This window comes from Kogia breviceps, chromosome 6 (genome assembly GCF_026419965.1).
Source record: "Kogia breviceps isolate mKogBre1 chromosome 6, mKogBre1 haplotype 1, whole genome shotgun sequence".
Taxonomy (NCBI): Eukaryota; Metazoa; Chordata; class Mammalia; order Artiodactyla; family Physeteridae; genus Kogia; species Kogia breviceps.
Window position 1 is genome coordinate 97278367 of NC_081315.1, and position 15146 is coordinate 97293512.

Sequence of the window (15146 nt, forward strand, 5' to 3'; positions counted from 1 at the left end):
TACAGTCAGATTTTTTTCTTCGTTCCTGCACGCGGGCTTTCTCTGGTTGCGGTGAGTTGTGGCTACTCTTTGTTGCGGCGCACGGGCTTCTCATTGTGGTGGCTTGTTGTGGAGCACGGGCTCTAGGGCACGTGGGCTTCAGTAGTTGTGGCGCACGGGCTTAGTTGCACCACGGCATGTGAGATCCTCCCGGACCAGGGCTCGAACCCATGTCCCCTCATTGGCAGGCAGACTCAACCACTGTGCCACCAGGGAAGCCCTAGTCAGTTTTTCATCACTCATAACTTGAGCATTGTTGGCATTCATTAAAGTTATGAATAATACATAGTTTATTATTAAAAACTTTAAATTTCTGGTATTCATTTTGCAAAGCAGTTGTCACCTTTCTGTGGATCTTTTTTCCCTTTATGACTTTTCTTTGAATCAGACTACTTGATGTTTCAAAAATTATAAATATATGTAAAGAAAACTATAAACAACAGGTTTGCAGTACATAATGTTTTAAAGTGCTTTGTTTATATCAGAATTTGTGACATTGGTTGGGATCAGAGTTTGCGGTTGGCTTGTACCATGCCGTCTGCCTGTGCCCATTGACTGCAAAAAATACTTAAGCTAAATTGATAGTACTTAGCACACTGGGTTTTTTGGTTTGTTTTATTATATAGACAGTCCTGGTTGGAAATAGGGACTGTTTCTGACTTGCTCTAAGGATGTTTTTGCCACCTTAACCATCTACTTGGCTTAATCTGTCTTTTTTTTTTTTTTTAAGTTTTATTTTAATAGCGCCAAAGACGTGTTTTGTGGGGGTTTTTGCCCATGCCACGTGGCTTGCGGTATCTTAGTTCCCAACCAGGGATTGAACCTGGGCCCCCTGCATTGGAAGCTTGGAGTCCCAACCACTGGACCGCCAGGGCCCTGCCTCTTGTTTAACTTGATTAATTTAGACCAGTGCTTTCCACAAGTTAGCAAGCATCAAAATCATACGAAAGCTTGTTAGAACACAGATTGCTATGCCTCACCTTCAGAATTTTTGATTAAGTAGGTCTGAGGTGAGGCCAGTTCTGTATTTCTAACCAGTTCCCAGGTGATGCTGATGGCTTTTTAAGCTAGTCTTTGTCCTAAGACAGTTAAAAAAAGCACTGTGGAGAATAGGGTATCCAGTAAAATGTAGAGTTTGGCTGTCCTGTGCAATTTTTGTTTACTAGTCCATTACTGAAACTTCAAAATAATGTAATTACAATTTATTATTGTGACCCCCTGTTTTTATGGCTCACCCCTTAGTCTGGGTTAAGTATTTTATCACTACTATGAAAGGTAGTAAAACTTGACCTAACGAAAAGAAAATGGTTAGGGTTTTAATAGGACCACCAGTACCTACCTGGTTCTCCCTTTTTTGTGCTCTGTTTCAGGTTACTTTGTTTTTTTTAGCAAAGGGTTTCATACATCTAGCAGTACAGCAAATCACCAGGTAGCTTTTTCTTTATTTATCTGGGACTTTGAGGAGAGTGTGTTAGTGTAGGAGGGGCATGGGATTGGGAATCAGTACACTGATACCTAGTCTTAGTAAGCTATTTAACTGGTTTTGAGACCCTGGAAAAGTTAACTGCTAGTACTCAGTTTTCTTCACTGGGAAAGCAGCAAATTTGATTGTATCTTTGAGAGCAATTTTCCAACTTCAAAAATGTCCTTTTTCCTGAAGCTCTCTCTGTTGTACAAACAGCAGGCTTCCCATATTAGCTGGTGATGCAGGAGATAATTAACTGTAACATCTCATAGAATTGGATCACTGGGTTCTGATCTAATCAATATTGAACTATTAGGAGTCTGTAGAATCTGGAAGTCAGAGGGTTCAGGTTTAGGTGACCGTTAAACTTGGTAATAGGTAATACAAGTTGTTAATAAAAGGGCAAATAATAGTTCCATTAATTTAATTTATAATATTTATAAACTGCCATTTGTAACCTTTCCCCTCTTCTCAGAAAAATATGAAAGAATGAGTATTTGGGTTAGCTCTCCTTTTGGATGCCTCCATAGTGTTTTGGTGGTCTGAAGTTTGAGGAATATGAGAAAAGATCAAAATAAAAGGGTGGTTTGTTTTTTGTTTTTTTTAAGGAGTTTCCAAGTGAGAGTTTGATACTTCAGTGGCTTTTTAATCACAATTTTAATGTGTGAAATTAGAATGTATTTTACAGTCTATGAAGGTCTTATAAACAGGTGGAAGGAAGTTAGGTGGTTGTCAATGCTTGAACTTGATCTAGCTGTACAAGTTGTCATTTCAGATAGGTAATATGTATTGCTGTAACTACATATGTTGAGTTCATTTGTTAATTAAAGTATCTTCAAAATACTACACTAGGATTCCATGTTGAAATGAGTTGGCTTGCAAACTGAGCAGTAGAGTGTAAATTTGATAGTATTTAAGCAGATATTTGCTGTTCAAAGAGTGACCAGTTCGGGTGTTTTGCCTTGCAAAGCAACAGACAAGAGCTTTGTTGAATCTAAGGAAATTATCCACAAGTAGATGAAGTTGTATTAATGTTTTGCTACTGAGATAATGTGCAAAAGGACTGCCCAGCTCATGTCAGTAATAACATCTGAAGGCAGGAGAAAGCACCACATGTCCTCAAAGAGATCAAAGATATTTCAGAGCATCTAGAGGATAGTGTAGCTGATTCATGCACCGTGGTGCACTGTGGTTAAGGCGTTGAGTCATAGTTTAATTGGCTCTGTTTTTGCATCATGGTTTTAATATAAAATAATCTTGCAGGTAATGCCGTGTCGATGCCAGGAATGTGGTAGCTTCCTTTTTAAAATAGGACCAGGGCTTCCCTGGTGGCGCAGTGGTTGAGAATCCGCCTGCCGATGCAGGAGACACGGGTTCGTGCCCTGGTCCGGGAAGATCCCACATGCCGCGGAGCAGCTAAGCCCGTTAGCCATGGCCGCTGGGCCTGCACGTCCGGAGCCTGTGCTCCGCAACGGGAGAGGCCACAACAGTGAGAGGCCCGCATACCGCAAAAAAAAAAAAAAAAAAAAATAGGACCAAAGAAGAAAGAAACATAACACATAAAGAGTAAAGATGGATTTCTTTGCCAAAAGTCTTAATTTACAGTTAAGTTCAGGTAAAAAGAAGGCTTCATGTGGGTTGTATACTGTCATTTTGCTGAACTTGGTGCTCCAACCGATGGCCTTAGCTAAAAATACCAAGTTGGTCCGTGAAAGATTAGATTAATTTGTCAAAAATAGAGCCAGAATAGTGAAGTCATAAATGATGACATCAGATTTTTATACTGATTTTAATTCTGTAAATAAAACCATGGATTTGTATTTTAACTGAATGACCTGTGACTTCAGCATTTGCAATTTGTCCAGGTGCCAAATGTAGGATAGAGTTTTGTGTTAGTGACAGTAGCAACCAGAATGGAATGGACAGGAGATGGCTGACCCATACAGCCTTCTGCAAACCACCCTTCTTCTGAGTGCCTGTATTACACATTAGCTGTCTTCTCTTGAGACATCCCTAAGCCTAGTTTTCCTCTTTGCTTCATTGATACAGCTAATGCTATTTGCCTTTTCTCTTCCATATGTGTTTATCAGCATTTCCATAGTGCTAATGCTGCTACTCATTCCATGAATATATTCCTTTTTATGATTCTTCACCATCATTTTATTGAAGTGGATGGGGCTGGGGAAAGAAAGATGGTAGATTTGTGCTCTCTTATTCCTTTTGAACCAGGAGTCTGTTAGTGTAAGTGGGGAGTTATTAAGATTTTAAAGAAATACAACATTTTAGTGCTGTAGTGTGATAAAGCAACTTAAAATGGTTTCTTAGTTTTATTCGCAGGTTGAATATTTTTAAATTTAATTTTGTTTTTAAGAAATTTATTTAAGTGACTAATTTTGCTTTGGCATTTGTGTGAAACCATGTGTTTGTTACATTCCATCATCAGATTTACCTTGTTTTCTCAATGCATGGCAGTATTACAGGCTCACTTGACAGGATTTGATAATGTATAACTTTGATATAGTCACTGAAAAGTTTTTCTGGAAGCTTAATTTTGCAATTGATTATGAAACAATAGCACATTTGGTTTGAACAAGGGTTTAATTTTGACTTACCTGATGTCTTTGCATTTCATATGTACGTCATGAAGTTTAGCTTTAAAATGCCCTAAATGAACCTTAACTAACATGTTCTTTGTCAATATAGGTATATGACTGATGGGATGTTACTTCGTGAAGCTATGAATGATCCTCTCTTGGAGCGTTATGGTGTAATAATTCTTGATGAGGCTCATGAAAGGACATTGGCTACAGATATTCTCATGGGTGTTCTGAAGGAGGTTGTTAGACAGAGATCAGATTTAAAGGTGAATTAATTTATTTGTTTGGTTCTTAAAAAATACCTATATATGTATGTATATATAAAAAACAGGGAGCACATGATGATCACTCTAATCGACTACAAAAAATAATCACCTGTAAAAGAAGCAACCAATGAGAGTACCTGTAGTGGTTTATCCTTTCTTTCTAATTTACCTTGCTGTGTCTTTTAGACTTTAAGTATATATTTTTGGTAATGCATTTTTAAACCAAATCTTTTTGGTAATTTTTTTTAGTAATGTATTTTTAAGCCAAATCTTTTCAGTTTCTAACCCACCCAGTTTTTTGTTTTGTTTTAAATGATCTAATGGTGTTTTTAAGCCTTCTGCTCACCCTGACTTTATTAAGTACAGGGAACGCCTTCATTAAGGATCAAATCTTTGTCCTTGTCCCAACACAAACACGCTCATTATAACTCGTAATGCTGGAGATTGGAATAACTATACCCAGAATAAACCATTCCTTAGAAATGCCTTCCCTTATCTAGGGTCTTGTGTTTGTTTGTTTGTTTTTCTGTCCATTATACCACTTAGACCCTGGCCAGTGTTACTGTGTTGATAGGCCTTAAAACTGACTGAATATGCTGACATTTTTGTCTCCCAAAGTTAAAGTTCCCCTTTTGCATTGTGTGTGTGTATGTGTGTACCATTCATTGGAACTTAGTATTGTGTGTTAGTGTATGTGTTACAGAGGGTTTTGTATATTAGGCAGAAAGATTCTGGGTCTTAAGAAAAATTGATACTGAGTATGATTTGGCTTATAAATATTAAATTTATGCTTTTAAAGAATATATTTGAATAACTATATGAGTACTGTCATTATTGATTAAACCTTATGAGCTACTGAAATTTTTAGGTAGGAACTCAAAAGTAGAAATTAAGAACTCTAGTGGAATGTTTAAGGGGGGAGCCTTCTATTTAAGTATGTTTTTAATGGGTCATATAACATCATAATTTAAATAAAAGGGTGACTACATGATCATGCAACCCTGCACCTGAACAGCCTTTTTTCACTGTGGCTTTTACAGCAGTATAGAAAGCCTCTGTTTTAGAAAATTTTCTGAAGAACATATGCTAAATAAAGATGGTTTGGAAGAATGGAGAAATGTTTTGTTTTGTTTTGTTTTTGCGCTTTCTTCCTGTTTTCCCTTATGTGCAAGGTTGTCATGTTTTGTTTTAATAACATAGCTGCAATCATCCTACATATTTATGTTGTCTTTTACCAATCCCTTTTACATATTACGTAATTATATAAACTTTGGTTTTTAAGGTGTTGCTTCACGAACATGTATTCTAGTTTATTTATTGGATGCCAGGTTTATTCCTACTTTTTAAAAATGTAAATAGCTTACTATAGCACAGTTTTTCTGTATTTGATTTTTTTAATCACAATTTATTTAGGCATATTGACATATTTGGAGCAGTAAACATTACTCTTCTGTTTTTTACTTTAAAACCACGTAAGGATCTTTGAAGACAGCTTCACTTAATTTACTGTTTTCTTTTCAGGTTATAGTTATGAGCGCTACTCTAGATGCAGGAAAATTCCAGATTTACTTTGATAACTGTCCTCTCTTAACTATTCCTGGGCGTACACATCCTGTTGAGATCTTTTATACTCCCGAACCAGAGAGAGATTATCTTGAAGCAGCAATTCGAACCGTGATCCAGATTCATATGTGTGAAGAGGAGGAGGGAGATCTTCTACTTTTCTTAACTGGTCAAGAGGTATTGTCATTATTTGCTTCGTTATTTATATTGTTTCTATTCGGCAACAGCTTTAAGAACTCAGCATATATTAACCATATATTTCTTATCCCAGTATTTAAAGTTTTTCTTCAACCTGATCGTATATATATATGAAATATTTAACTCCTTTTATCTATGTACTCTAGGAATACCCTTTTATACCATTAGTCTTTGTGTTCTAGTTAATTACCCTAAGAATATTAAATGCTTTTAGAATTTCAAGATTTAACAGTTGTAGTCTCAACTTTGGAGAGACCTGGGTGGTGAGTAGTGTTGTGTTAATTTGCAGTTTTGCTGAGGTATGAATTTGAATCACAGGTGATGTGAAATCTGGTTATTATAGTCAGTAATTTAGTTTGTAAGTAAACTCAGGTAACTCAAGTGCCCATCTACCATCAAAACAAATGTGTGTTTTGTTTTTGTCTTCTTGCATGTGTTTACTGAGGATTGGAAGGAATCACTGAAATTCCTTAGTTAGAATTTACATAAGATAGGAATTTTATTCTCAGATGCAGCATTTTCTAAACTCATCCAACAGGATGTTTACAGGTGTGCTGAAAAATTCTTGATGGCTAAGTAAGCTCAATGAAAGCTATCTGGATAAAATAGTTTTAGAAAGCCTTTTTCTAGAGGTTTTCTTAAAGCTTGTCATTTGCTATAGTAGGCTTTGTGAATTTTCTAGAACTTGTTTCTCAAACTAATATATGTACTGATCACTTAGAAAACTTGTAGATTCTGATTCAGTAGGTCAGGTAGGGCCTGAGTTTTATTCCTAGCAAGGTTCTAGAGCAGTGCTATTCCATTACAACTTTCTTTATGTCTGGAAATGTTCTGTATCTGTGCTGTTCATTCACCTCCACTAGAATGTGAATTATCTTATTTGCGTTCAGTCTGCAGGGATGCTTGATATATAATATTTGATCAGATGCTGTTGCATTAAGAGCTATAAATGTTGAGTAATTTTTTTATCCTTGCATTTTTTCAGTATTGTCCATATGATTTATTACTTCTCTCCCATTGGCCATAGTTTCTTTTCTGCAGAGCAGGGTTTTTCAACCATAGCACTATTTATGTTGTAGGCTGATTAATTCTTTGCTTTGGGTACCCCATGCATCGTAGGGTTTCTTAGTATCTCTGGCCTTTACGCATTAGATGCAGTTACACTCCTCCAGTCTGTAGACATTGCCAAATGTCCCCTGGGGGTGCAAAATCATTCGCAGTAGAGAATCATACTTGTTCTTTTGGGAAAAAAGGTGGGTTGCAAATACAGTTTTACAGATCTCTGTACGTATTAGTCTTCCTTGGTATACATTTTGAGTGGAACAATTTTTATATATTTTTTCTGAGCAAGAGTACCAAATGCTTTTTTTTTTTTTTTTTAACATCTTTATTTGAGTATAACTGTTTTACAATACCAAATGCTTTTTAGATAGCATGTAAACAATGTTTATCCTATAATGCAGTGTTGAGGCTGTTGTATTCATTTTGTTCTTTTGTGTATGGTCTCTATAGTTTCTCACTTCCTCCAAAGTGCATAGCATGTTTTTTTGTTTTTTTTTGTTTTGCGGTACACGGGCATCTCGCTGTTGTGGCCACTCCTGTTGCGGAGCGCAGGCTCAGCGGCCATGGCTCACGGGCCCAGCTGCTCCGCGGCATGTGGGATCTTCCTGGACCTGGGCACGAACCCGTGTCCCCTGCATCAGCAGGCGGACTCTCAACCACTGCACCACCAGGGAAGCCCCATAGCATGTTTTTTTTAACGGCTATTCAAAATAGTCATTATGTTCAGATAGACAGGCATATTAGAATTCTATCAGAAATATCAGATGGCCTTATGGAAACAACCTGAGATGCTTTTCTATGAGTTAAATTGCTGTGGGTGATATTTTGGCAGCTACCCCACAGCTGGGGAAGGGAAGGGAATAAGCCCCGAGATTTTCAAATGTGTGTATCTTTCAATAAAGTATTACTGTAATTGAACTAGGTTTACATGTGTGTCCTGTCGCATTTTTAAGTTTCCTTTAGAAGGCTGATGAAGTCTTGAAGAATGTAAAGACCTTTAAGGAGAAGGTAGCAATATTGCTGTTCCTCATGTCTGTGAACCTGTTATTTTTACTTGGTCAGTTATTGGTAGATTCTGGGAATTCAGTACTCTTGTCTCCATAAATTTGAATAGCATCCATAAAATTTAGCTATCTTGACATTTAAAAATGATGACCGTGTTACCATTTTGACCATGTAAACAGTTGTGTCTCTATAGTCCCTTGAGTTAATTTGGGAGGGGAGAGACCAGTTTTAATTGGTGAAAGGTTGGAAAACATGTGAATTCTAGAATGTGTATTAATTTTTTGTTAATCCATTAAATCAAGTGTTCCTAGAAGAACTCCTTAGAGGAGCTGTGCTACTGAATTAGATAAGAATGATTATAATTGAAATATCAATTGTAGATGCTTAAAGATGTTGAAACCTTCATTCTTTAAGCAGTACATTCTTTTTTCTTTAATTTCACTGTGTCTTTTCCACATGCAGGAGTTGAGATTCTTTAAATTAGTAGGGTCTAAATTAATTTACTAACATACATATTGATGCTTTTGGAGCTGAAAGTCTTTCCTGAATTCAGAAACTCTTAAACTTTTGTCTCAATTCTCAATTCATGACTAAGCAGAAGGTTGCATTGTGCTGATGAATGTTAATAAGCTTTGTGGTGTTCAGAACTGACAGTGTTGACTCTGGAAGTTTGGTTAAATTTAGGGAAAATTTTGTTGCTGAGTTTAAAAGCATAGTGTTTAGAACTTTGTATAAAAACATAAATGGTGTGGCATTTTTTTTTTCCCCTCTCCTCTTTAGAGTAGTCTTTATATCCCGTGCAATAGTGATTTTGTTTTTAGCTGCATACATGCTTAGCAAATACTTCCAGTGCTTCCAAGTAAAATAATCTCGTTAAAATTTCTGGAGTCTGCAAATGCATGATTTGGGGCACTTTTAATTTTCTATATAAAATCTGGGATTTGGTGGCTTCTGACCATTTATTTTCCAGTCCAATATATTATAGAATTAACAAAATTGAAAATACTGGTGTCAATTTTCCTATAGGATATGTAATACATAAAATCTAGTTTTGGGGCTTCCCTGGTGGCGCAGTGGTTGAGAGTCTGCCTGCGGATGCAGGGGACGCGGGTTCATGCCCAGGACCGGGAAGATCCCACATGCTGCGGAGTGACTGGGCCCGTGAGCCATGGCCGCTGAGTCTGCGCGTCCGGAGCCTGTGCTCCGCAACAGGAGAGGCCATAACAGTGAGAGGCCCGCGCACCGCCAAAAAAAAAAAAAAAAAAAATCATCTAGTTTTGGATTTGTATTCAGTTTTTTTTTGTGGGGTGGGGAAGAGGTCTAATTTTGTATTGTATACCAGCAGGGGGCATTCTAATCTAGGTACAGCATTTCAAAGCAGTTTTTTTGGTAAAAATATTTGTTTCATTTGTTATATTTTTTTCAGTGAATAGCAAACTTTCATTTTCGTTTGGAAACTTTAGATCTCAAAGGAAACTATTACATCAAATACTTAGTAGTAATTTTCTGTGTCACAGTTTTCAAGACCTTATCTGTTATTCAAGAAAACTGGTATGTTTGAAATTGATGAAAAAACCTTTTTGTTGTTGTTCTTAAGTATCCAAAATCTTTGTATTCTTTAACATGGAAACAGAGTTGCACTTTGATTTACAATCATTTCAAGGAAAATTACTCTAGCTTGATTATAATATACAATAAATTAACCCGATAAATGTTTAAAAATCATTCTGTCTTTTGAATAAAAGATAATTTGTCAATAAGGGTAACTTCTGGTTGAGATTATTGGACAAACTGCCAAATCATTTAGCGTACTTCTGAGTTTAACTAAATCAAAGCTTCTGTAAAATTTAAAATTGGCTCCCTTCCCATTTTCAAGTCCCTTTGCCATCCCCTAGAGCCTCCCGTCTACCTGTCACTCACTCTCAGTATTCACTGTGTGTCCTCTCTTTAAAACTGGGTTTGAATGCAAATGTATTGGAATCGTTTTCTGTAGTAGGGAAATTTTTGAAGAGGCTCTAAGATATTTGGGTTAACCTAGTTCTTAAATATCTATGTTGATACTGTAGAGGTGTGTGTTCTCATTAAGCACAATGAAGCAAATCTTCCATGTAATTGCATTAGTGATACGTGACATTAAAGCCTAATTGGCTTGTTTAAAATATCTAGCACATCAATTTCTTTTAGATTGTGAAAATTGAAAAGGTTATGAGTGCAGTTAAATATTCCTGGGTGAGAAATTTCAATTTTAGTACAGTTTGTTGAGAATTAATTAGGATATCGAGTCTAAGAAAAAAGGGTGTGGAATGCCAATAAGGCAATTTTGTGTTTATTTGACTACAGAAATCAGTTTCTTAGATTATTTTTGGAAATCCCAGTGAAATTTGCTAAATCAATTTTGATTACTAGAATGAAAATAAGCTGCATAGAAAGAACTAAGATTATGATAAATACTTAAAATGTTTCAGTGTGTATTCATTTTATTTTCAAACTCAAACTTTTGTAGGAAATTGATGAAGCCTGTAAGAGAATAAAGCGTGAGGTTGATGATTTGGGCCCTGAAGTTGGTGACATTAAAATCATTCCACTGTACTCTACACTCCCACCTCAGCAGCAGCAACGCATTTTTGAGCCTCCGCCTCCAAAAAAGCAGAACGGAGCAATTGGAAGAAAGGTAGCATTGAAATGTTCTCTATAAACATTGTATTAATGCCAAAAGATTTGTCTGTGGGATATCAAACTATATTGAATTATAAAGGAGTAAGTTATGGGTGATTGTGATCTGAATTGTATGCTACAAAGTTACCTGTATTTCCAAAGTAAATAGAAAGAAATGTATTTGAGTAGAGTTTTGCATCTTTGGACCTTAGAGTAAGAGCAGATACTGCTTCCCTCTCTCCCCAAAAGTTCCTCCTTAGCAAATGGAAGGTTGATTGGGGTGAGGAAGACACAGCCAAATGTCTTTCTCCCCGTTAAATCACTTGGCAAAAACTAAGTACTTTTTTCTTCAGTGCCTTGGCTTCTGCCTAGAATTTTTGTCAAGACCTAACCAAATGTCATCTGTAGGTATGAAATATTGACTGCATGGATCTCTAATAACAGCAGCACTAGTCACACTGCGTAAATATTTGGATTTCTTGAGGGCATGTACTGTGGATCCTTTTGGTGTGGATATCTGCTTGGCACAGGAAGGGAGCCAGGGGTATTCCAGCCTAGTTTCTGGGTGCTTTGTATGGGGGGCCATGTATAGGAAGGAGATTTGAGTTTGATACAGGCAGCTATGCTTTTATTTTTTAAGAGATGGAGATTCTGATAGATCCTTTGAAAATAAGATTGCATTGTTTGAAAAGGTTGGAAAACCACTAGAGTCAACTTGGCTTCTAAAAAGCCCAGCCATTTATTAGGCTATATAGAAAGCTGCATGTGAATTTTGGTACGATTCTTAATCTGGTTTTAAAGTTTGCATTTTTTTTTCCTCCCCCACCCCCCCTCCTCCCCAGTCCTAAGTTTGCATATTTTAAAGTGGGTATAGTTGATTACCTTCATCACCTTGGGGAGGTGATTGTCAGGGATTAAGCTTATTGTATACAGGGTACTAACATATCTAGAACAGTCTAGGCCCTTGTGACAACTGTTATAGATTTCTTGAGTTTATTCATGTAGAAAAGTCTTAGGAAATATTACTCATTTATGACTTGCTTGTCAGTCAGATTTGGAATTTATTGCTTTCTTATGTCTGTATTCTAGCCTAACATTCACAATTTTTTTTGCTGTATTTTTTCAATCTTTTTTCCCAGCATTTTTTATGATTGGAAAATTACAAATTATAAAGATATTTAAATGTATCATGGTTAACTATCTCTTTACATGGCTGTGTAAAAGTTAAATGAACCAGATACATTTTTCAAATGGAAAGAACTTACTGAAAAGATAGACAACACCAGCGTATTGGTATATAAATCAACAGGAGATTGATAGGGAAAGATATTAGGTTTTGAGTTTTTCATAGATCAACAAGAGTAGTGAATATGACTTTTTAAAAAATAGTCTGATCATAGCTTCATTATATTCAACATTGCAATTATTTTTGTCACAGTGCTGTCTCTAGAATATGTTTTAAAACATTTTCTGTTTATGTGCATTCGGAACTTTGGAGGACAGTTTGTTTTGGGTTTTTTTGTTTGTTTGTTTTTGTGGTATGTGGGCCTCTCACTGTTGTGGCCTTTCCTGTTGCGGAGCACAGGCTCCGGACGCACAGGCTCAGCGGCCATGGCTCACGGGCCTAGCCACTCCGCAGCATGTGGGATCTTCCCAGACCAGGGCACGAGCCCGTGTCCCCTGCATCGGCAGGCGGACTCTCAACCGCTGCGCCACCAGGGAAGCCCTGGGGGACAGTTTTAACTGATAACTTTAGTATATAATTTTGAAGTTGATTTGTTGACTGAAAAGTACTCATTCTCTGTGGAGTTTTTAACTTCACGCTTTATCAATGGATGTATATAAAAGTAGCTGTTTTGTAAACATTTTCTATAGTAAAGAGGAGTTAGTACATCCTCCAGGCAGGTGATTTAATTTTTTCTTGAAATCATGTATACTTTGTGTATCTGCATTCGTTTGAATTTTAAAATGGTGTTTTTATTTATTTTTGAGTTAAAATTGGCTTACAGCAAGATTTTCCATGCTTGTCTTTTCATGTAGTTCTCTTCATTCCATTTTGAGTTAGTTTGAGAACTATCGGGCCCACACATTAAAACTTACTTCAGGGCTTCCCTGGTGGCGCAGTGGTTGAGAGTCCGCCTGCCGATGTAGGGGACATGGGTTCGTGCCCCAGTCCAGGAAGATCCCACATGCCGCAGAGCAGCTAGGCCCGTGAGCCATGGCCGCTGAGCCTGTGCGTCCGGAGCCTGTGCTCCGCAACGGGAGAGGCCGCGACAGTGAGAGGCCTGCGTACCGCAAAAAAAAAAAAAAAAAAAAAAAAAAAACCCTTCATATCTGAGCTCTTCTTTGCTCTGTTAATACTAGTATATTGGAAATTTAGGTTCAGTCTGGTGTCAGTCCAGTGCATGGTACATTTTGTAGACTCTACAACCTAAGCCCATGGAATAGAATTAGTTGTTTGGTTTTTTTAAACTATTGCTTTTCATGTTCTGGTAAATCCTAGGATATTTAGGAGAATTTTGTCTTTCTGAAAAGAGTGATTCAGCAGCAGTTGGATGTATGTGTGATGGCCACAGATGTTGAGGGGAGGCCGTTGGTGTTCCCAGGTCTTGGGCTCACCTTGGGATCCCATCTCAGGCTTTTAATTCAGAATCAAAACTAAGGGCCACAGTGCTATTTCATCATCCACTAATGATGTTTCATTCAGCTAAAGCTATAGGATCTCTTGTTGGGAAATCATGTTATCTCCTGGCGTGAGTCAGCTTCATCTTAGAGGTTGAGAAGAGTGCTGTCATGGCCTCCCTGGATGATTCCAGGGGAGGGAGGACTTCCCTTGGTAATTGGTGCATTATTCTTTATGAGGAGAGACAATTGAAGCCCAGCATGTTTCAGGGAAAGTGAACAATTTTTATAGAAGTTTATAGAGGAGGATTCACTCAACAAATCATGTATTTTGAAGCTGGTCAGGGAAGGTGGGAGTGCCAGCTGAAAACCTGAGACTGCTGAAATGCACTAAGGCCAAGCAGTGACTGGCAGGCGAGATAAGTAAGTGACCATCAGACCCAGGGCTTGGCAGGTTCAGTTAGAATAGAAGAAAGGATTGGTGGGATTGTGGGAAAAGAAGAAGGGTAAGAATTAAGATGCACACAAGTTACATGAGGGAATGTGGGTGGATACCAGAACAGTAAGAACTGGTATTCAGTTGCTATTTTCCTGTTCTCTTTTTTAAATGCTACAACTTTGGTAATATCCTATTTATATTATAAAATAGAGAACTAGAGGCCAAGGCTTGATTCTTTTGTCATGAATTCATTAATTAAACATAACTGTGCCAGTTACTAGAATGGGACTTTCATTCAAGAGTGCTGTCACTGACTGATACTCAAAATTCATTTAAAATTACAGGGAGGGATAAATTGGGCATTGGGATTGACACATACACACTACTATATATAAAATAGGTAACTAATAAGGACCTACTGTGTAGCACAGGGAACTCAGTACTCTGTAATGACCTAGATGGGAAAAGAATCTTAAAAAGAGTGGATATATGTATATGTAAACTGTACAGCAGAAAGTAACACAATGTTGTAAATCAACCATACTTCAATTTAAAAAAGGAAAAGTGTGACAAAGCACAAAAATAAGTAAATAAATAAATAAATAAAATTACATAGGAACATTTAGGGGTTACAGTCTGCTTCCAGTGTGAAACAAAATACTATTTGATTCATGTTTTGGTTAAATTACTTTATATTCGAGCACGTTTTGTAAGGTAGTACCTTATTTGTTATCTTACTCATTGTATTAATCTATGCAAAATAGGGTTCCTAATAGGATTGTGGTAAAACTAATAACAAAACAGCTTTTCAGTACTAAAGTTTTTAAATGTAGGCTATATTAAACGTAATCTTTTATGGGCACTGGTACTTAACTAGTATTCCTTTTACAAATAGTTACTGAGTTCTTTTTATGTGGACTTGTAACATAGCACCAATGGTAAGTTTTCAAGTTTTTAATCAAGAACGGTTGACAGCTTCCCTGGTGGCGCTCTGGTTAAGAATCCGCCTGCCAACGCAGGGGACTCAGGTTCAAGCCCTATTCCGGGAAGATCCCACATGCCGGGGAGAAACTAAGCCCGTGCGCCACAATTACTGAGTCTGCACTCTAGAGCCCGCGAGCCACAACTACTGAGCCTGCGCTCTGGAGCCCGAGAGCCACAACTACTGAAGCCCGCGTGCCTAGAGCCCATGCTCCGCAACAAGAGAAGCCACCACAATGAGAAGCCTGTGCACC

General features: G+C 37.4%; 1 protein-coding gene across 1 annotated transcript in view; it reads left to right on the plus strand.

The window, feature by feature from the left end:
* Nucleotides 1-15146, plus strand: part of DHX15 (DEAH-box helicase 15) — a 53041-nt gene that overhangs the window by 20525 nt on the left and 17370 nt on the right. Inside the window, exons 4-6 of the mRNA XM_059066273.2 lie at nt 4208-4367; nt 5889-6107; nt 10699-10866. Coding sequence (XP_058922256.1) covers nt 4208-4367; nt 5889-6107; nt 10699-10866 — 547 coding nt within the window. The remainder of the gene's footprint in view (nt 1-4207; nt 4368-5888; nt 6108-10698; nt 10867-15146) is intronic.